At 38.3% G+C, this 25,981-nt stretch overlaps 1 protein-coding gene across 7 annotated transcripts in view; it reads right to left on the minus strand.

Moving 5' to 3' along the window:
* Window positions 1-25,981, minus strand: part of RAPGEF6 (Rap guanine nucleotide exchange factor 6) — a gene marked incomplete at its 3' end in the record, with an annotated part of 219,987 nt that overhangs the window by 55,675 nt on the left and 138,331 nt on the right. For 6 of the 7 annotated variants that reach the window (XM_081232763.1, XM_081232760.1, XM_081232762.1 and 3 more), the window contains 5 exons: window positions 21,715-21,879; window positions 18,211-18,318; window positions 16,359-16,562; window positions 12,590-12,698; window positions 3,829-4,069 (listed from right to left, as the gene is read on the minus strand). In XM_081232763.1, coding sequence (XP_081088889.1) covers window positions 3,829-4,069; window positions 12,590-12,698; window positions 16,359-16,562; window positions 18,211-18,318; window positions 21,715-21,879 — 827 coding nt within the window. Of the gene's footprint in view, window positions 1-3,828; window positions 4,070-12,589; window positions 12,699-16,346; window positions 16,563-18,210; window positions 18,319-21,714; window positions 21,880-25,981 lie in introns of those variants that run through there. The other variant, XM_081232765.1, reaches the window with a different exon arrangement.

Raw genomic sequence — 25,981 nt, forward strand, 5'->3', positions numbered from 1 at the left:
AAAGGCAGAGCCAAGTACCCCTTCCAAAGAGTCCTGACACATAGGAGCCATTGAGAAATTGTGGAATTAAACTCATAAAAAATTTTTCTCAGGGTTCCCTGGTGGTGCAGTGGTTGAGAGTCCACCTGCCGATGCAGGGCACACGGGTTTGTGCCCCGGTCCGGGAAGATCCCACATGCCGCGGAGCGGCTGGGCCCGTGAGCCATGGCCACTGAGCCTGCGCGTCCGGAGCCTGTTGCTCCGCAACGGGAGAGTCCACAACAGTGAGAGGCCCGCGTACCGCAAAAAAAAAAAAAAAAATTCGCAATTAAAAAATATTCAAACCAAAAAATTTAAAAAAAACAAAAAACAAGCAAGCAAGCAAGAAATGGAAAATTTACCGATAAAGCTTCTTAGAGAAAACCACAATCAACCTTCTTCCTTCTAGTCATTTCATGGTAAATAGCACAATTTATTTAACCAATCTTTTGCAATTGGACATTTAGGGTTTTCCAATTTTGTTTTATTATGAATAATATTACTAAGAACATCTGTATATAAATCTTCATCCAATTATTATCAGAAACTGAATTACTGAATCAAAAATATGAACATTTTTAAAGCTCTTTAAAAAAAATGCCCAAATGCTTTATAGAAAGGTTGCATCATTTTATGTTCCCACAGTAATCTGAGCTTATTATCCCTCTTGGGTTATCAATTCAGAAACTGACTATTCTAACAACCTGTGGTGAAACAAACAATATTCCATTTAAAACTGTGTATCCTTGATTATTATTATTATTTTAATTTTTGGCCTTGCTGCACAGCTTGCGGGATCTTAGTTCCCCATCCAGGGATTGAATCTGGGCCCAGGGCAGTGAAAGCACTGAGTCCTAACCACTGAACGGCCAGGGAATTCCTTATCCTGGATTATTATTGATTCAGAACATCTGATTCATGTTCTCTGCCTGTTTTTCTACTGAACTTCTAGTGATGTGTGTGTGTGTGTAGCAAAAGGGATTGTGTGAATTTATTTGTAATGATTTAGTGCCAAGAAATAACACACATTGTCAAAAATGCAAAGTAGTCAGCCTGAACTGTAAAATGACAAATTCGTTCTCTCCGCAAAATAGGGTCCAGTAGAAAACAGTAATATAATTTGTTTTTTGGGGTATTTATATAAAATATAATTTATAAAATTATTAGCATTATGTTTAGAAGAGATAACCAGTTTAATATTAACTCCCAAAGGGCAGCATTTTATTCATATTTGTATTCACAGCCAACAGCCTCCTGCTGGCACAAAGGAGACAATAAATGCTTGCTAACAACAACAACAAAAAAATCCCTCTGAGTTTAAGTAAAACAATTTTTATTAGATCTTTCATTTTGGGAGGTCCTAATATAAAGAAATAATGCGTGAAAATTTAATTGCTCCTGGCTACCTCAATTTCCTGCCTCCTGCTGTAAGCAAAGATAGAATCCAACTGGAGTAACCAATTTCTACTTCCTGAGGGCAACATTATAGAGATGAGATATTGATTTAGATGCCCGACACTTGAATATAGCTGGGTGAAACGTGACACGAACAACCTAAAGTGAGTTGCAATCACAGTGTTCTCTGGCTTTTCATGACACATGTCACAACTGTGCCACAATGTGTTCAAAATGAGACCCTGTTAAGGGAGATCGTGTATTCCAGACCAAACACCCAAGGTTTTCTGGAAATGGAACTCAGAGCATTACCTCCTGAGGAACTCCCCTTGTGAACTCTTTTCTGCCTTCTGGTCCTCCATTCCTTTCTCTCTTCCTCAGTGCCTTCACGCAGCCTTCCTGTCATCCAAAACTGTCCCCAATCTCTTCAGTGTGAGCTGGTCCCTCTAATATTTTCCTTATTCAATTCTCATTTGTGAGAACAAGTCTATTCTTACAGTGTTTGCCATGATGCTGTCGTACTACAGTATGCTCTATATTAAAAGAATCTTGCTATTTTAAAGTTATGATATTTTACAAACCTCAAGGAGAACAGTTCACTCAAAAAGGAATGAGTAATAAACTTTCTAGAAACGGGAGACGTTATGAATACAGCTCAGGATGTTTCAATCCTCTGTGAGCCCCAAATTAATGAAGAACAAACGTGTTTCCCTGAATTGAAAATAAAAACTCATGAAGAAGAGCATTTTCTGATCAGGAAATTCTTGAGATCTTTAATTAAAAGATGAGAGCTGACATCCACCTTGTTCCAAGTTGCCTTCTAATTAATTGTCTTGCTATTACTGCTACATTGTGCTCCACCTTCAACCCCAAATCACTAACACAGCTAAAAGAGAGATCTTCCTAAAAGATCTTACCACATCATATGCCTTTGATGGCTCCCTATTATGACATGAAGTCCATATCTTTAGCATAATATTCAAAATCCTTCACTTACTTATCTATCATGCTTCATCTTTAGGTGTGCACTGAGAAACACAGTCTACTCAAACCTACCAAGCTTGCTCCTGCCTTTGTACACATCAAAACATTTATCACCCTGTAATGGACCACTTGCCTAGTTTTCCCTTTTAGATGATCAACTCATGCAGGGCAAGAAACTTGTTCTACTTTCAGTATTTCTGTCTCTGGATATTGTGCCTATTTTATAATAAATGTGTGAAGAATAAAGGGTTCCTGCTATGAATTCCTTGAAGGCAGGAACTTACCTCTTTCCAGCTCTATAATTATCATCTGGAACAGTGTCAAAAACTCTCAGGAGCCCCAAATTAAGTATTTTCTTTGAATATGCTTTCTTTTTTTTTTTTTTCCCACTGATCCACCATCTTAATTCAACAAATACTGAGTGACTACTATGTGCTAAGTACTGTATTTGATTAGAACGTTTGTGATTACTTTAGAAAGTAGATAATATAAAATATACACAGATATAATATATACTAGAGTAATTCCAAGTCATGACCCTGTATTCATTTTATCAGCATTTTACAGGCCTTAATTTACATTTAAGTTCCTGAAGTTTTACTCAGTTTTGGTGACATTTCATTTTGAAAATAGAAATAAATTTGATTAAAAAGGTCAGCTTTAGAATTCAGGAGGGAATAAATAGTGCAATAAGAGAAAGATGATTTAAAAGGCAAAAAAACAGGGCTTCCCTGGTGGCACAGTGGTTAAGAATCCACCAGCCAATGCAGGAGATATGGGTTCGAGCCCTGGTCCGGGAAGATCCCACATGCCATGGAGCAACTAAGCCCGTGCACCACAACTACTGAGCGTGCACTCTAGAGCCCACGAGCCACAACTACTGAGCCCGCATGCCACAACTACTGAAGCCCGCATGCCTAGAGCCCGTGCTCCACAACAAGAGAAGCCACCGCAATGAGAAGCCCACGCACTGCAACAAAGAGTGGCCCCCGCTCGTCACAACTAGAGAAAGCCCACACGCAGCAACAAAGACCCAATGCAGCCAAAAATAAATAAAATAATTTTTTTAAAAAAGGCAAAAAAATAGTATCAGTGAATATGTCCCAAGTTTTAAGGTATTCAAATTTGTAGATCAAGGGACTGATACTGGACCAAAAATATACAAAAAAAGATTTCATAGAATAAAACGAGCAATCTTTTCTAAAATTCAAAACAAGGCTAATGGAAGAATACATAATCTAACAATGGTAACTTCTTGGAAGTGATGAGGAGACATTTAGAATTTACACTTACTTATTTATGGATTGCTTATCGATTTTATGATGCAATAGTTGTATAAAAAACAAAACTGACCCAAAACGTCCCTTCTCCCACAAAAATCTTTACAGTCAATAGGAAAATGCCTACATGTCTAAGATTGCTGTTACCTACCTAAACAGTTTTGGAGGCAAGATACTAAATCGTGTTTTATCCAAAATTTTCCTGATTTTGTTTCTTCCACCTGAAACAGTATTTGCTTTTATTTTCTTGTTTCCTTTCTCCTGTGATGTCTGTTCAATATCTCCTGGTACATCCTGGATTGAGTGGCGATTACTTTTTTTTTCAGCAATTTTGGGAATATGAGGAACACCAGATTTCTCTTGTTCGGTCCTAGTAAGTAACTCTTTGAACACTGTGGAAATAAATAAATAAAACTGTCATTTCTTTTCTTCTCATTAGAAAGTTTTTTTATCCACAACAAATTTAAAAAATAAACATAGTTGCTTTCTATCACTGGGCCTTTCACAGCCTCATCCATTAAAACTCATTTCATTACGAAATTTATACTCACCCTTTATTAATCAGCTATATCCATTTTTCAGCTTTTATACCTGACTGTACTTATGATGTTGTCCAATAGTGATAAAAGAAATTCACTGGGGAAAAAAGAAATGAAGCAGGCAGATTGCCAGCATGTTTCAAAAGCCCAAGGTTCCTATATAGGTAATAAGCAGTATAATATAATTGCTAATCAACCCAGATTTTACAGAAATAGATATTTAGATTCTATTATTTATATGTTATCCCTCATCATTTGAGATTAGATATAAATACTATAAGTCAGGCCCTGTTTTGTAAAATTTAGCCATCAACAAAATGGGAAGAGCTCTGCTGGACCCGCTTTTACCAGAAACAAATAGTACTAAATTTTGTAATATATGACAACTTCCTCAAAGTAACATCTGTGAGACTTAATTCTGTAGAGTGAAAGCCACTAAGCATTCACTACAGTGGTCTGAAGTAAAAAACCAAGCGTTTGTAGATAACTTTCTATCAATCCTAAGTCTGGTGAGTTATACTTCATCCTTAAGGAAAGTGCAAGCACAGTGGGGCATTTGCCTTTCCAGCAATCTCTTTGCCTAGATCCAGGCAAGCTTATGAAAAGCACAGTTTCTGGGCTTCCCTGGTGGCGCAGTGGTTGAGAGTCCGCCTGCCGATGCAGGGGACACGGGTTTGTGCCCCGGTCCAGGAAGATCCCACATGCCGCTGAGCGGCTGGGCCCGTGAGCCATGGCTGCTGAGCCTGCGCGTCTGGAGCCTGTGCTCCGCAACGGGAGAGGCCACAACAGTGAGAGGCCCGTGTACCACACACACACAAAAAAAAGAAAAGCACAGTTTCTGTCTTCAAGATAATGGAAATCTTTGGGAGTCACCTTTCAAAGCTACCTTGCTTGATTAAAATATAGTAAATTCTTTTCAGTCGTCTTAAAATTTTTCACTATTTTAAGCCACGTGGTAAAAATAAAAATGCTTTTTTGAGTTAAAATCAAGATACTCATCCAATCAAAAAATATTTACTGACCTATGAACACGTCAAGCACTATGCTAGATGTTTGCAGATTCCTCCTGTTGTGAAACATAGTCAGTCAAAGATATATGGTATGGAGAGAACATAACGCGAGGAACTAGTTAAGAGAGCAAGAAAGGGAAAATTGTCCTTCATTAAGTCACTGTGTTAAGAAGAGATCAGTAAAGTGAGCTTATTTTTTTATTTTTTATTTTTTTGCGGTATGCGGGCCTCTCACTGTTGTGGCCTCTCCCGTTGCGGAGCAACAGGCGCCGGACGCGCAGGCTCAGCGTCCATGGCTCACGGGCCTAGCCTCTCTGCGGCATGTGGGATTTTCCCGGACCAGGGCACGAACCCATATCCCCTGCATCGGCAGGCAGACTCTCAACCACTGTGCCACCAGGGAAGCCCGGAGTGAGTTGATTTTAACTAGGCAAAGGGAGAAGAAGGATTAATTCTAGGTAGAGGAAATCTCAAGTTTAAAGTACCTGTGGTAGAAGGAAAATTCAAGAAAATGAAGACAACTGAAGAACAAGGTAGAGAAAGGGCTTGATAATGCTATGGGGTAAGGTGTCTGAATTTTCTGTTAAGAGCAACAGGAAATCTCTGGGCAGCAGATATCCCTGGCTGCAGTGTGTATGTAAGGTGACTCAAGAGTGTAAAAAGTAGTTTATATCTTCACTGGACTTGTGTATATAAGTAAAAATCTGCAGAACTTGTGATTTGTAGATAAAGAAATGATGGTGTTAAACTAAAAAAAAATAGTTAGGGACAAAAATTAATGTCGGTAAGCAAATATAATTATAATACCATTAAACATCAATATCAGATATAATATATGAACCAAAAATGAAGCTGTCCAAGAATTAATAAAAGAAATGTTTAATAAATTTGACTACACAAAGATTAAAGATTTCTCTCTCTACATATATGTATGTGTGTATATGTATTTACACACACAACCCAAAACAAATGAACAAACAAGGAAAGTCAAAAGACAACTGGGGGGCTTCCCTGGTGGCGCAGTGGCTGAGAGTCCGCCTGCCGATGCAGGGGACACAGGTTCATGCCCCGGTCCGGGAAGGTCCCACATGCCGCGGAGCGGCTGGGCCCGTGAGCCATGGCCACTGAGCCTGCGTGTCCAGAGCCTGTGCTCCACAGTGGGAGAGGCCACAACAGTGAGAGGCCCGCATACCGCAAAAAAAAAAAAAAAAAAAAAAAGACACCTGGGGAAAAAATTTGCAACCCTTAACACCAAGAGATACTGTTATTTATTTATAAGGCATTCAAACAAATCAATAAAAGATGAGTAACTCAACATGAAAATGGACAAATGAAGACTGTTCATAAAGAAGAAATGTTCGCACATAAAAAAAGTGCTCAACTTCCTTCATTATTAAAGACTTCATATCAGAAACTGTAAAGTTGATTATACCCACTGCAGAGGCATTCTTATACATTGATGAATGAAGCGTACATAGATGGGGAAACTTTTAGAAAGTAAAACCACAGTAACTATAAAAGTAATTCCACTGTGAGGAATTTATCTTATAGCTATATCTATATAAACATAAAAGATAAGTACAAAGGATTATTACATCATTGTAAATAGCAAAAACTATAAACAACCTAAAACATCCATCAATATGACATCAGATCAATAGATTATGATAATAGTGTGATGGAATTCGATGCAATAACAATTACACAAGAAGTAAACCTGTATGAACTGCTGTGGAAAGGTATAGAATATTGTACACAATATGGTCCCACTGAGTGTCTTTCTTTAGTATTGTAATTTGCAAAACATGCATGTATTACTTTTATTAAACAATTAAAATGCTAATAATAAAATTATCTGAGTGGTGGGATTTTTAAAGATGTTAGGAAGTTGTGAAAAGTAAGACGAATGGATGAATAAAAACTCCAGAGCAGGAAGAGGGTAAACTGAGATTGCCAGTTGTTTTCTTCTCTGGGGACATTTGCTGATCTAAATATAAACAGAAGGTGAGGCTGAGGTAGAAGGACTCTACTAGAGGAAAGAGAAGTTTTGATGGCTGCAAGTACTGCCAAGAAAATTGGAATACAGAGAGGCACCAAAGCAGTGTCACTTTTCTTCATGAGATATCTCTATTAGTAAGACAAGGCATGAGGCTGGAAATTTCTTAGAATCTCATAGTACTCAGGAGACAAAGTCACACAACAGAGAGAGACTTCCAACAAACACACAACAGATTTATCTGCTCGGGGTGGGAGGCTAAAGAGCTAAGCTCAAAATCTCTGAAGGGAAAAACTTACAAAAAAAGGAGACAGAAAGGTACCAGATTCTGAATCAAGGGACTGGAGGTGGGGGAGGAGGTAGGAGGGCAAGGTTGAATAAGCAGAGTGAAATTTCCCACAATCTCTCAGTGGTTAGAGACAAAGTTCCATTAGAGGAGGGGCCTACATCATGCACATGACAAGTCTCTCAACTTGAAACCCAATGGACACAGTCTAAGTAAGTAATTCTGCAACCCAGCCTGACCCAGCTCAATTCTCCTTACCCTATGTGATTAAACAGAGGAAATGGCAAATCCTATCTGTGAGAAAATACTAATTTCACTACTAAGGTTCCTTTATATACAAAGTACAGCATACAATAAAAATTTTAAGACTCACAAAGAAAATAGCCAGAGGGAAAAACAGAATAAAAGATAATCCAAATGTTACAGTTAACACATAAGGACTTTATAATGACCATTATAAATATATTAAAGAACACAGAGGAAAAGAGATAAAATGGATGAAAAAATGAAGAAAAAGATGAAGAAGTGCAACAGAGAACTGGAGATTCAAGTGGATATTCCAGAACTGAAAAATAGCTAAAATTAAATTCAGTGCATGCATTTATCAGTGGACTGGATACAGCAGAAAATAGGATTACTTTCTTAAACACAGGTCATTACAAAATACCCAAACTGAAAGAAAGAAAAAATTGGAAAGAATAGAACAGAATGTGAGAGATAGATGGGATGCAAATCTTCTAGCATATAAGTAACTGATTTCCCACATGGGAGGGAAAGAAAAAGGGGCAGTAGTAATTGATAATGGCCATGAAATTCTGAAAACTGATAAGCAAACAACAATGCACAAATTCAAATGCTGAGCAAACCCCATACAAAATAAATACAAAGAAAACTGTGACGAATCCTTGTTACAGTTAAAATTGCTGTGAGTCGTATTTGCATCCTATGGGAAATGCTAGTATTTTTGTTTAGCCTTCTGCGGATTGTGGTTCCAGTGTTCAATTTTCAAAGCCTCTGCAGTGCTATACAGATTTGTCCACTTTGTACCACCTAGTGGTCAGTCTGGGACCTAAGTAGAGGTCTACTTGGGCCAGTTCTCAAAGTCTGATATGCTAAATAGGATCAGATTCATGCAGCTACAGGATGGGGGTGAGCCCAGGATTTCATAAACAATTTTATGGGGTTGTTTTCTCCATCTTAGTTATCAACCTGGTACTTTCTAGTTCCTTAGGCCTCCTTTTTCGGACCTCTAGAGGGAAACTGTCCACTGCAGTGCCTTAGGGGTCAAGCAGAGGGGGACAGAGAGAGTGGGGGAAAAAAGCAGTGACACTGGCTTTGTTGTCTTGGAGCCACTGCTTCACTAAAGGGTGAGGAACATTTTGTCACTCAATGCCACTGGATTGCTTGGAGGCTGGGGCCTGAGAATATGGAGAAAACAAGAGTGAAAAAAAAAATCTGTGGGAATCCCCCTCTGTCTGAGCTTTAGGAGTTTCCTTTCCCATTCCTTAAGTCAGGCTGCTTCAGGGTCCTTCTAGGTCTGCACCATAATATTCACATCCAGGTTTCATGTTGCCTTGAGTCCAGTCCAGGGGATACTGGAGTGAAAAAAAATGGTAAATTCACTTCTGGTGGTGGTACTTTGAATTCTCTGAGTTCTCAAACAGATGGATCATGATTTTTGTTTAAGTTTTATTGTTGAGTTCAGTGGGAAATGAAGGGTAGCATGTGTTTACTCCATCTTAACTGGAACTAGAATCCTTAATTTGCTTTTTATCTTCAGGGACATAAGGACATATCAAATAGCACCTTTAAGTCTGTGTTTGATATTCTGGAGCTCCTACAGTTCTGTTTCTATTGGTTGTGGCTTAAAATGATTTTTCAGAGGGTCTCACAAAGTTTGATTGTTTGACTCCATATTTGGAAACTTATTTTTTACAAATAATAGGCTGCTGCTAGCATCTTCTAAAGAGGATTTCTATTTTCTTTTGCCAGGTACTGGAGACCTAGGGCCAGGTCAAAACTTGAGGTTCTTCTGAGTTGTCTAGAGTACAGTCCACATTCTCTTCAGAGTTAGATACTCAAGTTCTCAATCAGGAACAAATGTTGTTATGATAGAGTGTTCTGGCCTTTGGTAGGCTCTACACTACAAACCTTCTCTCAGCAGCTCCTTCTCTCAGCTACATTCTATGGATGGGAAAATAGCCCTGGGGAAAAAAAACATCCTTTGGAGGGGTACGGTCTCAGGATGAGTGGTAAGGGATTTGACACATCCAGAGTTTGTGCTCTTAACAGGTGCAGGATTCCAACTCTTTCACCTTTTCCTGGAAGCCTATTGCCAAAAAAAAGCTCAGTCTCTCAGTTGCTTTTTCTGTACTGGTAAATGCTCCAGGGCAGATATGGCTCCAGTTTACCTCTTTAAGGTCTAACTTCTCTGTTCAATGGCAGGTAGCTCTTCACTAGCCAGCTCCTTTAGCTGTTCTCAGTCAATACTAAAAACAGAAGACAAGTTTTTCAAACTAATTTTGCTCAGATTATATAGGTGGTCCTTTGAATTGGGAGTCACATCTTTCTTTCATTCTGGAATGGCCTCTGCCACTGTTTCCTAAATACTTTCTTCTTCACTTTTTCTTTTAGATCTCTTGGAATAGTGCTCAATTGCATTGTCTTTTTTTGCTCTATAAAGTTGATTTTCTCAAGTTACCTATTCCTTCTACTGTATGTTTCTGTCTTTTCTACTAAAATATGTCTTTGCATATTTAAAATAACCCCAAGAGGTATTTTTCTCAGTGACTGTCTATTTTCCAAATATCCTGTTCTTGTTTTAAGGAATGAATTTTTAAATCTTTCTGTGCAGAGTTCCAGAAATGGTTTTCTTCTCCTCCTCAGATTAACTATTTTCTCCAAAATCTGTAAGCTCACTTACTAGGTTCTTTACCATCACCCCTCAAAAATCCTGGCTCTCTTATAACTGGTGATCCCTTGCTGTCAGTTCTAATTAACACAAAATGACCAAGTACCCAGTATCATCTAAACAAATCTGTTTTCTGGTCACAGCTTGTCTTTTTGTAGGTGTTCTGACTGTGAATTCCATGCAGGATGACCTAACCGCTCAACTTTGCTTCATGATAATGCCAGAGTTACTGGGACTTTATTCCAGGCACCACATCTAGACTAAAATGCTCCATTTCAACAAATTTTCTACTAATATTTCTTTGAAATACTCTTTGGTGTTTTTTTGCATGGGGAGAATGTTGGCTGATTACACTCTGGCTGGGGCAAGGAAGGAGGTCTTGAGGGTACAGGCCACCTTCTGTAGCACCACGTAACTCCCACACTCTGCAACATCCAATCTAGGGTTCTGTTGGGCAACTGCTTCTCACCATCCAAAGAGTTCAGAGGTTGTGGTTTCTCTTCCTCTTGCAGCCTTCAGATCAATTTTGTCTCCCAGGGTCCATGTTGGTAACCACTACATTATACTACCTCTATGTTTTTATACACAACCACATTTGATACTAGTAATTATTATGTGCCAGGAACAAAAAAAGTTTAAAGGTACTGATGCTTATAAGTACCCTACAAGGACTTCCCTGCTGGCGCACTGGTAAAGAATCCGCCTGCCACTGCGGGGGACATGGGTTCGAGCCCTGGTTTGGGAAGATCACACATGCCACAGAGCAACTAAGCCCGTGTGCCACAACTACTGAAGCCTGCGCACCTAGAGCCTGTGTTCCACAACAAGAGAAGCCACTGCAATGAGAAGCCTGCACACCGCAATGAGGAGTAGCCCCTGCTCGCTGCAACTAGAGAAAGCCCATGCACAGCAATGAAGACCCAACGCAGCCAAAAAATAATAATAAAAAAAAGAACCCTATGAAACAGAGCTGGAGAAACTGAATAGAGACTAAACAATATGCTTTAAGTGTCAGAGCAACCTCTGCTTTCATATTTTTCAAAATCAGAATCCTTTTATTTTAACCCAGAAGTTGATACTTCTAGATACTAGTCCAAAGTCTAGGAAATCCAAAAACTGTTAAGGTTTAATTATTCTTTGCTAAACTTATATAATATTTGGAAATTGCCAATAGACTGTTATATGCCAGATTTAGCATGATGTAATTCAGCGAAAGGGACTCAAGTGAAAAGAGGAAAAACACCAAATGTTTCATTTTTCATTATGACTAAGTGCAGGATAAGGAGGAGTCAAAGTGGGGGGAAAACACACACACACACACGTCCTTTTCCATAGGCACAGTTTTAAAATTCAACTCTTATTCCTCAAATTTCAACCTAAATGATGTAGAGAAATTTTTTTCCTTCCTACTTTATAAGGACTCTTAAATTTTCTTTGATAGTTTTTAATTGCTACACTTTTTTTTTTACTGTTGCCCTTCTCAGAATTTCAGAGAAAATCCTATGAAATCTAATCAAACTAAGTCACAGTCTTCCAAAAGTTAAAAAAACAAAAACAAAAACCCAAATAGTAGTTAAGTTAAAAGTACAAGCTTATTCCTTGCTTCATTCAAATAGTAACATGATCAAAACATACTATCGGAACAGTAATCAATATTTTTACAAAGAAAGGTATACTGTTATTAAAAATCAGCAACTCACTAATTAATTCAATGTTTTACTCAATTTATTTCCATGAAACAGCTAATCTGGCATTCATATTATTATTTGAGAAAGCTAGCTAAAACATTAGAAGTAGACTGATTTGCACATTAGCAGGGAGAAAAAAAGCCTGACTATGACTTCTCAGTTTCATTCAGATCAATCTAAGTTTCATTCAGTATCTCCAGGCAAAGTACAGTACATAACAGATACTCAGTAGACATTTCATAAATGACTAAGTGTAGTTGTACACCTATTTTAAAACTAAGATTTCAAAGTAATTAAATACAAATAAAAATTCTAGAATACAGAATACTATATCTCAGCACTAAAGATCCTAAAAATGTTCAAAAAGCTTAGATAGAAACATGTTTTAAGTATTTTTATTATCCTCCCTTTCACTGTAGTGATTCTTTTCTTTTGTATCACCAAACAAAAGGGCTCAGATAGTTTTTGACAACAAAACTCACCAAAAATGTTGGTCTTTACAGTAAGTGCAAGATGAGTATTATTCCTCAGAATTTCGAGGGCCTTCACAAACGTTATATTCTCAAAGTTTTGTCCATTTACTTCCATTATCTTGAGAAAAGTGTTTGAAAAATACAAATTAAGACAAAAACAGTATTAGTTATTTCTGCAATCTTAAGTTTAATGGTGAAAAAATAAAACTTAAATAAAATGCACCTATGTGTGAACAATGGTTATCTCTATGAGTAGTGGAATTACTATCTAATTTTTTTTCTCTGTATTGTGGTATTTTCCTAAATCTCTACTACAAACATTTTTTTTTTAAAGTTCATTCCCGGGATTCCCTGGTGGCGCAGTGGTTGAGAGTCCGCCTGCCGTTGCAGGGGACACGGGTTCATACCCCGGTCCGGGAAGATCCCACATGCCGCAGAGCGGCTGGGCCCGTGAGCCATGGCCGCTGAGCCTGTGCTCCACAATGGGAGAGGCCACAACAGTGAGACGCCTGTGTACTACAATAAAAAACAAAAAAAAAGTTCATTCCCTCTGGGATCATACTAGAAAAAAATTTTTTTAAACCATAATGCTTTATATATGAAGGAAAAATTTTAATTGTCAGATCAGCTCATAAAAATTACCACCTGTGTGTGTATGTACAAATTTTAGTGAAGTATTCTAAATGCAAATTTACTGCATTTGAAAGAGAGATAAATTCATTTAAAAGTGGTAAATACATCTAATATCATTTCCTGCCGCCGACTGAATCAGGCAATCAAAGAGCAACAAGCAGGGCTTCCCTGGTGGCACAGTGGTTGAGAGTCCGCCTGCCATTGCAGGGGACACAGGTTCATGCCCCGGTCCGGGAAGATCCCACATGCCGCGGAGCAGCTGGGTCCGTGAGCCATGGCCGCTGAGCCTGCAAGTCCGGAGCCTGTGCTCCGCTACGGGAGAGGCCACAACAGCGAGAGGCCCACGAACCGCAAAAAACAAAAAACAACAAAAAAAAAAGCAACAAGCACAACTGTGATGGGGTCTTGTTCCATTTGACACTGCTGATCACTCACATCAGGGCTTCACAAACTTGGCTGCACCTCAGAATCATCAGGAAGCTTATTCAAAAAGTACTAATTCCAAGGAAAAAGGATAAAGAGATAAACACAATGAGAAAAAAATGGCAGCACAGAGGACAGATCTCAAGGATTGACACAAAGATTTCAAAAGGATAAAAAAGAGTGAGAAACAAAATATTAGGAAAAGAAAAAGAAAAAAAAAACACAGAAGTAAAATCCCCAGAGTTCAAAAAAGTCTTCAGTCTACATACTGAAATGGATCATCTAGTACCAGGCAAAAAAATAAATAAATAAAGAGATTAAAAAAAAAAAAAGATCCCATGAAAATTCTGAATTCCAAAGACTTAGAACAAAGACTTAGAACAAAGGATCACTGTGGGAGTTGGGGGTGGTGGGGAGGAGAACCAGAGGTACCTAGAAAAGAAAAATAAAGGGTGGTTTGCACTTCTTTTGGGCCACACTAAGTGATGTGATACTTTTCTGTGACTTCAATGTTCTGAGGGAAGAATGACTGTGATAAAAGATTTTTACACTCCATTGAACAAAAAAGTATCATCAAGACATGTAAGGACACATAAAGTTATACTACTCATTTACCCTTTTTGAAAAAAGTACTAGAAAAGGTACTAGAAGTATTATAAGACAATCGTGAGATAAAATAATGGGGACATATGGGCACAGATGAAGTGGAGGTGATCAATGAAATCAGTAAGGCAGGTGTAAATATCTAAATGATTGTTAATAATAAGCTTATGAAACTTAATGCAAATGTCAAAGTACTCTTAAAAGAGAACATCCAGGGCCTCCCTGGTGGCGCAGTGGTTGAGAGTCCGCCTGCCGATGCAGGGGATGCGGGTTCGTGCCCCGGTCTGGGAGGATCCCGTGTGCCGCGGAGCGGCTGGGCCCGTGAGCCATGGCCGCTGGGCCTGCGCGTCCGGAGCCTGTGCTCCGCAGCGGGAGAGGCCGCAGCAGTGAGAGGCCCGCATACCGCAAAAAGAAAAAAAAAAAAAAAAAAAAAAAAAGAGAACATCCATAATGTTAAAAAATGACTTATAATCTAGATCTAAAATCTCAGATAATTTCAACCATACTTGGGAGGACTGAGGGAAGAAGTAAAAACATGATAAATTTCTCTCCTCTGTCAGGAATGAAATCACTGGATTTTTCTTTTTTTTTTTTTTCTTCCTGTGAAGAACGAGATTCTTAAATATGTTTACCACAAAATACTAGAACAATAAATATAATGACTCCAGGTTCCTTGCTACTAGATATTCTTAATGAGTAGTCTGAGTAAGGTCCAGAAATCTCTATTCTATAAAACTCCCTTAGGGGAAGAAGGGTATCGTTAAAACTTTGTATCAGAGTTTCTTTTCTAAAATTACATCATTTTCTAAATTTAAAAATATTTTATTACGATATACATTTTACTTATTATGTGAGAGTTTCTTAACCCCTTGCACTATTAATATTTGGTCTGGATAACTCTGTTGTGGTGGCTGATTTGTCACGGGGTGTTGTAGGCTCTTTAGCAGTATCCCTGGCCTCTGTCCACTAGATGCCAGTAGTAATTCCCAAGTCATGACAATCAAAAATAACTCCAGACATCACCAAATGTCTCCTGGGTGACAAAATTACTGCTGGTTGAGAGCCACCGTCCTGAAGTGTACACCTTTTCATAATGTGAATGCGCTCTTTTTGTTGGCCTCGTGGCATGCGGGATCTTAGTTCCTTGACCAGGGATCGAACCTGTGCCCGTTGCAGTGGAAGCATGGACTCTTACCCACTGAACGACCAGGGAAGTCCCTGTGAATGCCCTCTTAATTTAAAAAAATGACAGTATGGTTTGGTTAAAAGTAAAATAAAGTCACATTCTAAATCAATGTATGAACAAACCAAAATTTTTAAGTGGAACAAATTCAGCTTCCCAAGTGATTCAGCTAGATGAGAAACCACTCTTTGGTGTACATGAGAATTATCTAGACTCTTTGGTGTGCATGAGAATTATCTAGAGAGCTTTGTTCAAAATACAGATTTCCAGTCTTCATCTCTGCGGAATGTGATTAATATGATTACTAAGACCAAGGTGGGTCTAGGAATTGTATTTTTTAGTAAAAAGGTTGTCCATAATCTCATTTTTGAAATATATTGTTCTATAGTTAACTAATGCCTACATGGAAAGAATAAATCCCTATCAACTTACTCCCAGTGTCTCCTTCCTTCTCCTAGTCCCTCAGCCAGCTCACTCTGCTTATGGATGTAGTTCTGTTACCATATGAACATTATTTAAACCAAAACCATCATTTATGGTAATCTTAGGCCACTTACAGTAGGGATAGAAGTGCTTACTCCTTTACAACATGCAAGGGTAGGGTGCTAATTCTCATATGGACCTTTCTGGAATACTGTGAAGTTGCCAACTGATAGAGGTCCTAATCCTTGGAGGATATGCAAGACCATTCAGGTTGATAGTGGCCAGACTACCATGCTGTTTCTGGACATACTATATCAAATTTACCATTAAAAGGAATGGATATATGACAAAGACATTTTAAAAATAAACGATTTAAAAAATACTACCTCTAAAAAGAAGCTTAAAAAATACTTCCTAAATTTTACCATGCTTACTTGAAGAAATATCAGATGAGGAAAAAAGAAGCACACCTATTACTTATAAAAAGGCTTTAAGTGGTTGTTATTTACTTACCTGATCACCACGTTTCAGTCCTGCATCAGCAGCTTTGCTACCAGGTTCTACACCTTCAACAAAAATACCAAATGCCTTCTCACTTCCTCCATTTAGGCTGAAATGCAGAGGGGACTCCCGGGATGCCTTTTGCAGCACAACCTGTCTCCACTTAGCCTTTGCAGCACAGGCAATATTCAATAACCGGAGATGACCATGCATTTTCTAGAAAGTAGAAAGGGGTAAGGTATATATAAGTGAATATATTTATTCCTATAGGCTTTTAAAAATCACCTAAAATTATTAGAATTAGAGCTATATTTAAAATATAGAGGAAATAAAATATAAATAGGGGTAAATAAAACTGAAGGAGGGAAACATTCCACCCTAGAGCACTCTCAAGAATAAGATCTCTTAATATGATTTTTTAAAAGTTTCTAGAAAAGGTTAGAAAAGATTTCAAAGTGATGTCTCATTTAGAGAGGGATGACAAAAAAAATTCCTTCTTCATTTTCTGAACCTTACTAATACACAATCTGTTATTACCATCTTGCTTATCTCCTGGCTGTTACATAAAACCAGAATCTTTTTAAACCTTTATTTAAAACCTTAAAGGACTTGAACCACCTTCCCAACATTGTCTAACATTCAAAGACACATTCAAGTCTCCATCTCTTCTAGAAATATTATTCTTATATTATTTTAGATCTTCCTATATTATTTTAGATCTTCCTTAAACTTAGTAATATTCTAACTTTCAGGTTCTAATATCAGTTTAATATTTAACTATTCTCAAATAGTGTACCAAGTAAATCTCATGTCTATAACAAGAAGCTAAATTTTTTTCAGGGTAGGAACCAAGTCTTACACCTGTTGTGATCCTATATAACAGCTTGGAGTATAAAGTAGAATTCAATAAATACTTGATGACTGACTTGATTACTGCGGAAAAAAATCCCATGATTGTAAGGCAGTTTCTATTTTCCATAAGCCCCTTGAATACTTACATAGCCAGCACTGGAAGAGCCTCTATGGATCTCTTAATCAAGTTCCCTGTTCATTCCCCCCATTTCACATAGAGCAGATGTGCTGCTGAAAAGGCTACAGGAACCAAGAGGTAAGGAAAGGCACAAAAAAATCTGCCAATTTCCCCCTCTTTATTCAACTTAATCCACTTGTACTATATGAGTAATAACAATGGTTCTTGAAAATTTGCTATGTGCCAGGTTTTGCTGGCAGATTCTTATGTTTATTAACTCACTAAAATCCTCACAACAATCTCAACAATCTAGAGGCTACTGTCTATAAAATAAGACAACTGAGGCATATAAGGTTGGACAACTTTTCCAAGTTCACATATGCACCAAGTGGTGAAGTCTGAATGTTAATTCAGGCAATCTGACTCCTGAGCTGCATTATTATTTACTTCCTAAAATTTCAAGTTTCTTGGAGCAGACAAACCAGTTGTAGTTCAAAGTTTTATATCTAACAGGGAGAATAAAATGGATTTATAAATAGCTACCACGAAAGTTAAGAAGACCTTGAGGGTATTAATTGTAGGTGTTGTATATTAATAACAAGTGAAAATCACATGCAGAAGGGAGACTTAGAAAGTCTAAAGTAGATCTGATAAAGTATGTGTATTTGTATGCCTAAATCAGTGAAGACTGTGGAAGAAGCATGATTTTTGTTTGGGCTGAAGTAGCAGAGGATGAACAGAAGTCTAGAATACAGATTTAGAAGTTCTCAGAACAGGCAATCAAGACACAGGAGAAGATGAAAGCTGTTCTGAGTTGCTATTCTTCGGGGGTGGGGTGAGAGGTTGGTAAGAATCCCTAAACTCTGAAGAAGATAAAATTCTTCTGAGCCTTACTGTATCTTCCAGATTTTTTTCAAATTCCTCCAGAAATCGAGTCATAGCAGGATCACCTTCAAAATCATTAAAATGATTATTTACCCATAATAATACAATCCGTGTTACCTGCGGAAACATGGAAGAGGCAGCATACGATTATACGAGAGGCATTCTTTCTGCAAAAGTAGGTTCCAAAAGCATGTCTTAAACCCAGGGGGAATTGAGCTTTATGGCTAATCCCTTTGCCCACCTGCTCACCCACAAAAGGCTCATTCTAACAGAGAGGCATGTTTTAGTTTGAGCTTTTGCTTCCTTACGTACACAAGTAACAGAGAAAGCCAAGACTCTACCTTCACTGAAAAAACAAGCCTGTATACTAACATGTAAGAAGTACATGGGATGTATATTTTGGACAGTATCTTAACCTGCAGGCTGCCAAGAGCAGGCAAATGTCAAAAGTGTTTCTTTAGCTGAGAACATGTTTCACCAAAATTATAATAAAAATCTGAAACTTCCTTCGTAAACACTGTATATTTTCAAAGTTGTGAACTGATTTATTACTTTGTGCCACAGATTAACAGAAAAGTTAAAAACTAACAAATGGAGGTTGAATTAAATAATGTGTCTACAGGGAACTCTACTCAGTGCTTTGTGGTGACCTAAATGCAAAGGAAATCCAAAAAAGAGGGGATATATGTATACGTATGCCTGATTCACTTTGCTGTACAGCAGAAATACAAAATTGCAAAGCAACTACACTCCAATAAATATTAATAATAATAAAAAGCTTCTGAATATTAAGAAAAGACACAGGAGCCAAAATAAGATCAAAAGAAATAAGTCAGAGAATTTTCCAAAATCTAAAAAAAAAAAAAAAGGGAAAAAAGAAGTGCCTAACAATGTAAGTAATTTAAGTCATATACTTTTAAAATTGTGGTAAAATATACATAAAATCCATCATTTTAACCACTTTAAAGTGTACAATTCAGTGGCATTTAGCACATTCAAAATTGTGTACAACCGTCCCCACTATTAGTTCTAGAACATTTTCATCACCCCAAAAGAAAACCCCATTCCCAATAAGCAGTCACCTCCCATTCTACCCTTCTTCCAGCCCCTAACAGCCACTACTTACTTGCTTTTCTGTCTCCGTGATTTGTCTACCTGGATACCTCATACAATATGTGATCTTTTAAGACTGGCTTCTTTGTCTTACCATAATATTTTCAAGGTTTATGCATGTTGCAGCATGTATCAGTATTTCATTTTTTTGAATGGCTGAATAATATTTCATTATATGGTATACCATATTTTGTTTATCCATTCATCAGTTGATGGACATATGGGTTGTTTCCACTTTTTGGCCATCATCAATAGTGCTGGTATGAACACTGCTTACAAACTTTTGTTTGCACACCTATTAGCTCTTTTGGATATATGCTTCAGGAGTAGAACTACTGGGTTATACGATAATTCTATGTTTAACTTTTTTTTTTTTTTTGTGGTATGCGGGCCTCTCACTGTCGTGGCCTGTCCCTTTGTGGAGCACAGGCTCCGGACGCGCAGGCTCAGTGGCCATGGCTCACGGGCCCAGCCGTTCCGCGGCATGTGGGATCTTCCCGGACCGGGGCACGAACCCGTGTCCCCTGCATTGGCAGGCGGACTCTCAACCACTGCGCCACCAGGGAAGCCCTATGTTTAATTTTTTGAAGAACCACTAAGCTGTTTTCCACAGCAGCTACACCATTTTACATTACTATAAGCAAGTATGGGAATTCCATTTTCTCCACATCAACACCCTTAAAATGCTTGTTACTTCCTTTCCTTTTTTTAAGTCATCTTAGTAGGTGTGAAGTGATCAAAACCATCATTGTGGTTTTGATTTGCAATTTCCCTAATGACATTGAACATCTTTTTCATGTGACTGCTGGTCATTTACATATCTTCTTGGGAGAAATGTCTATTCAAGTCCTTTGTCCATTTTAAATTGTATTGTCTTTTTGGTGTTGAGTTGTAAGAGTTCTTTATACATTCTGGATACTAGACTCTTATCAGACATATGATTTACAAATATATTCTCCTATTCCATGTGTTGTCCTGTTTTTCCTGATAGTACCTTTAATGTAGAAAAGGTTTTAATTTTGATGAAGTTCAATATATCTATTTTTTCCATTGTTCAAGGTTGTGCTTTGGGTATCATACCTAAGAAACCATTGCCTAATCCAAGGTCATGATTTTTTTTCACCCTTTCTTTTCTTTGAAGAGTATTATAGTTTTAGCTCTAATATTAGGTCTCTGATCCATTTTGAGTTAATACTGAATATGGTATAAACGTCAAACTTCATTTTTTACACATGAATATTTAGTTGTCCCTAAATCATATTTTTGTTCATTCTCTAGCATGCCTTTATTTCCTCAGCAACCTAAGTAACTATATATAATTTCAAAATCAGGGGGAAGGCAAGCCTGTAGTTTTGGACACTTGAGTTTCCTAGACGATAGAAATCCACAGTCCAACTACATCTAACTTATTTCCCTTGAAGTATAACTCAGAAAGATATACCAGGCAATTATTATTAATTATTATGGGCCTACTTTTATTTTCCTTAAAATGACTAACTTCCTACCTGTTACTGAGGTGGTTTACTGGTAGTAATGTACCAGTAGCTGAGGTATCACTATTCTTTCCATGAGAAGTACAAACACCCCATAAAATAAGGTAAGATAATCTATTTATAACAGCAAACAATGTTTAATGCAAAAAAAACAACAACAAAACTCAAAGGTAGATTAAAATAAGTTACAGCAGTGATAAATTAAGGTCAAAAAGATAAACTGTTTTAAAATGATTATAAAGTCTTTAACTCAAAAATCAATGTATTTCTGGGCTTCCCTGGTGGCACAGTGGTTGAGAGTCCGCCTGCCAATGCAGGAGACACGGGTTCGTGTCCCGGTCCGGGAAGATCCCACATGCCGCGGAGCGGCTGGGCCCGTGAGCCATGGCCGCTGAGCCTGCGCGTCCGGAGCCTGTGCTCCGCGACGGGAGAGGCCACAACAGTGAGAGGCCCGCGTACCGAAAAAAAAAAAAAAAAGAAAGAAAGAAAAAAAATCAATGTATTTCTAATTCTTTTTAGATTGTTTCTAAGCCCTCTTGAAAAAATTTACTTGGTGAATATTCTTTCTAAACTATTAAATGTCTTTTAAATGTTTTACTGATCTCCTCAGTAACCACCAAGTATTTTGACAAAGTGTAAAAATATTATCATCCATCTTCTGAATTTATAGCTACACCACAGCCTGCTTTCAGTTTTTGCCTTTTAAAAGGCAAAATATCCACTTTTAACATTTTATTCTGTCATAAAAGTAACCAAGCAGAGATATGTCTATACTGATTCACTAACTTTTTAGGCGAATTGAATCTTATCAAAATAAACATTTAATTTGTCAGTTGCAAAAGGTTTTGGGGGAATAAAATTTAAAAATTAAAATCACTTTCATGCCTTTTATAATTATAAAACCAACCTTATCCCTTAAGCTGTCAATTTTAAACCATTCCAATAGTTTGGTCCCAACATCCAAAGGACTTTCAAGAAATGTTCTATAAGTTAATAGGAAATCTTCTATATAAGTTGGGTCCACAATGGAATGCTCTTCTATTAAATGCATGATGAGACGCTCAGGTGTTGCCTAAAAAAGAAAAATATAGGAAGAATTAGAAAATAAACAAGTAGCTCAGGAACCAAAGAACTCCTATTGATTACTTCCTTTTGTAGCCACTCTATTACAAAGTCCTTGAAGTAAAGTTTCACCTTTAAAACCCTCAGCACTGGGAGTAGGTAGTCCCTCTAGAGACAGGTAGTCCACCATCACCCAGAGGTTGAGAGAGAGAAAAGGCAGAGGAATAAACATGCACAACAGCATTTACTCGGCCGTAACTGTTTTTATTGGCATTTCATCATAGGAATGGGGGGATAATGTAATGATTGTCGCGAGTAAAGAGAAGGAAGAGGTAAGAGTTAAATTAAAGAAGTAAATAAATAAAGTTTTCTTCCAAATTTAATCATCCTTAAATTCTCTTCTGTCCCAGGCTATAGGAACAACACAGCAGCTCAAGATAGCTTGTTTTATTGTTGTTACTTCTGGGAATAGAGGTTTCGTCTTCTATGGTTTCTTCATTCTAGTTCACCAGAGGAACCAGAAGTTCTATAGATAGTTTTTACATTAACTCAGAGTTTAACTCCTTGTCTGTTTCCCAATTTATAAAAAGGAATGCAAACAACATTTATCTACTGCTCCTTCTTGAGCTTCTGAATCAATGTTAAACTTTATTACCTTAGCAGCATTTTCAAAAATGGGTACACAAAACAAATACAGAAATAAACCAGATGTTAAGCCAAATATAAAAACCAACTGTTGCCCCTAACCTCAAATTTCAATTTGTTGTATTCATCCAAAGAATTTCACTGGCCAGAATTATTGCATGGCAAACATAGATTAATACTAACAGTGTTCTTATTTAAGAATTTATTAAAGAATAAAAAAGGGTACCCCACTGCTAATAAGGTATGTAAATCATTTCTCTAGAAGGAAGTCAGAGGAAAGGCTCTTTGAATTACCTATTTAAGGGACAAGACAACCACAGGTCATTCCTATTCTCCCACCCTCCAAAACACTCCAAGAATACCAAATTGGGTCTATCATTAAGGCAAATCACAATCTGAGTTCACTTAAATGCGGTTCTTAGATCATATATAGCTAAGTCAGGGGTGGAAATGATCAACATGTTAAAGAAAGGCCATTATTCTGATTAGCTAAATCACTGAGGCAGGATCTCTGTGGAGACTAGGCCATAGATTCAAAACTGTATTTAAAGACAAGTCCCTGGGACTTCCCTGGTGGTTCAGTAGTAAAGAATCCACCTTACAATGCAGGAGACTCGAGTTTGATCCCTGGTTAGGGAATTAAGACCCCACATACCTCCTGGCAACTAAGCCCGTGCACCACAACTACTGAGCTTGCACACCTCAGCTACCGAGCCCACGTGCCACAAACTGCAGAGCCCATGTGTGCTGGAGCCTGTGCGCCACAACCAGAGAAGAGAAAACCCGCACACCACAACTAGAGAGAGGTCCATGCACCACAAGAAGATACCACGTGCCGCAATTAAGACCCGACGCAGCCAAAAATAAATAAAATAAATAAATAATAAATAAATCTTAAAAAAAAAAAAGACAAGTCCCATTGTCATGCAGAGGCATGTTACCAAACTGCTCACTAGCATCTAATAAGGTGGATGCTGGGTGACAGGGTATGCAGAGTGGGCAGGTGAAGGAGATGGCTGGCATGGTAGACGTTGGTTATAATGAGCAAATAAGTAAATATACAGAGTATAACAAGAGCCACTGTTGGATAAAGTATTTACAAGTAGGGGAAGGAAAAGGCTACCAAAAACTTTGTGGTATAGTACTGGAACTGGGAGTACTGGTATGAACTCTTGACTGTTATCAATAGACAGAGACATATAAGAAGATATAGGTTTGTATGAATTTATAGTAAATAAATACATATATTTCCGACCTCTGTCTGATGAAAAGTTCTAGAAGCAATGACACCACAGTAGCAGTGAACAGAGTGCCCAGATCTTGGTTTTTTAATGCTGTTCTCTACTAGAAGGATCCAGGGCTCTCTGGAGAAATGTCTGATTCCAAAGCAGGAGCAGTAAAAGATGAGCCTGGAACATCTCGTTTTGCCAGATAATAATGAAGCTCTCAAAAAATGATGGGGAGATGTCAAAAGGATACAGGAATCAGCCTTAAGAGAGCCCCACTGGCCAAATCTGGGACAATCTGACGATCAGAACAACACTGATGGTAAGGGAATACAATACATGACACCATAACAATATAATTAAAGAGGGGAGGGGCTTCCCTGGTGGCGCAGTGGTTGAGGGTCCGCCTGCCGATGCAGGGGACGCGGGTTCGTGCCCCGGTCGGGAGGATCCCACATGCCGTGGAGCGGCTGGGCCCGTGAGCCATGGCCGCTGAGCCTGCGCGTCCGGAGCCTGTGCTCCACAATGGGAGAGGCCACAACAGTGAGAGGCCCACGTACCACAAAAAAAAAAAAAAAAAAAAGAGGGGAGAATGCTCATTCTTACAGTAGAATGACAATAAATGTAGAAGAAATAATGGAAATAGAAAATCACCATTACAGGCAGGAGTAGTCAATCGAAGTAAAGACTGGTGGATAGAGGTTTGTAAGACATACTGACACTATCCCAGAACATCAATGCTCCAAATGCTCATCAATTACAAAGGGTAAAATGGTGGCTCTAAGTGAAGAAACTTGCCAGACAGACACCAAGAGGACCAGGTGATTAAGGTTAACTTCATTGGTGGTGAGATAGGTTGACATTGTACGCTCCCTGAAATGATGCACTGAGAACAGCACAACATTATTTCTGTGGAATTCCTGCCTGGAAAGCATGACTGTAGTCTGGGCATTAGGCAACACCAGATAGATCTCGTCTGAGGGTCATACTACAGACTATAAGGGCTGTATTCTTTAAAACTGCTGAGAACGTGAATAGGGAAAGACTGTTCCTGGCGTAGACTTAAGTGACATGACAACTAAATGCAACTGTGTGCCTGGATGAGATTCTGAACCAAAAAGGAAAAAAGAGCCATTGTTGGGATAGTTGGTTAAAATCTAAATAGCATCTGTGGACTGAATGGTTTTAATTTATCAATGTACATTTCCTAACTTGAAGGTTTCTATGGTGTTTATACAGGAGACTGTTCTTGCTTTTAGGAAATACACATGAAACATTTAGGAGTGAGGAGGCATCACATTTGCAGATTGCTCTCAAACGGTTGAAAAAGACTGATGATAATGGAGAAAATGCAGTGAAATGTTAACATATGGGGCATCTGAGTCAGGGTGTTCTCTGTACTGTTCTTGCAACTCTTCTGTAAGTTTGAAATTACAGGGCTTCCCTGGTGGTGCAGTGGTTAAGAATCCGCCTGCCAATGTAGGAGACACGGGTTTGAGCCCTGGTCCAGGAAGATCCCACATGCTGCAGAGCAACTAAGCCCGTGTGCCACAACTACTGAGCCTGTGCTCTAGAGCCTGCAAGCCACAACTACTGAGCCCGCGTGCCACAACTACTGAAGCCCGTGAGCCTAGAGCCCGTGCTCCACAACAAGAGAAGCCACCGCAATGAGAAGCCACCACAACAAAGAGTAGCCCCTGCTCGCCTCGACTAGAGAAAAGCACGTGTGCAGCAACAAAGACCCAATGCAGCCAAAAATAAATAAATAAATTTGTAAAAAAAAGAAAAAAGAAATTATAAAAATATAAGGCTCACCATGAGCCTTCATAAAAAGATAGTCTATAACAGTCCACATATATACTCATTTTTTTCTACACAGAAAGCTTACGCCTATCAACTTAGGAAAAGAAAAAGACAGTGTTGAGGAATAGCCTGACTCCTGAGGAATATCTTATCTGACACCAGTCCCTCTTATTGTTAAATAAAGCTTCTGCACTTATAATGAAAAATAACACATATACTTATTTTGCAACCAAGACTTGCTTGAAAAGAAAAAAAGGTCATGCATTTACTTCCTCTCTTGCAACTAGAATTGCTCTATTTTACATCTACATGTCATTAAAGAGACAGGGAGATGGGAGAGTAGAAAGCAAGGGGCCAAGGAATAGGGGAGAGAGGGAATTAGAGAAGGGAAAACAATATGGGTAGTAATACTCAGATTCTATAGCATGCTAAGGCTTT

Source organism: Mesoplodon bidens (assembly GCF_964165515.1).
Source record: "Mesoplodon bidens genome assembly, chromosome: 4".
NCBI classification, from domain to species: domain Eukaryota; kingdom Metazoa; phylum Chordata; class Mammalia; order Artiodactyla; family Ziphiidae; genus Mesoplodon; species Mesoplodon bidens.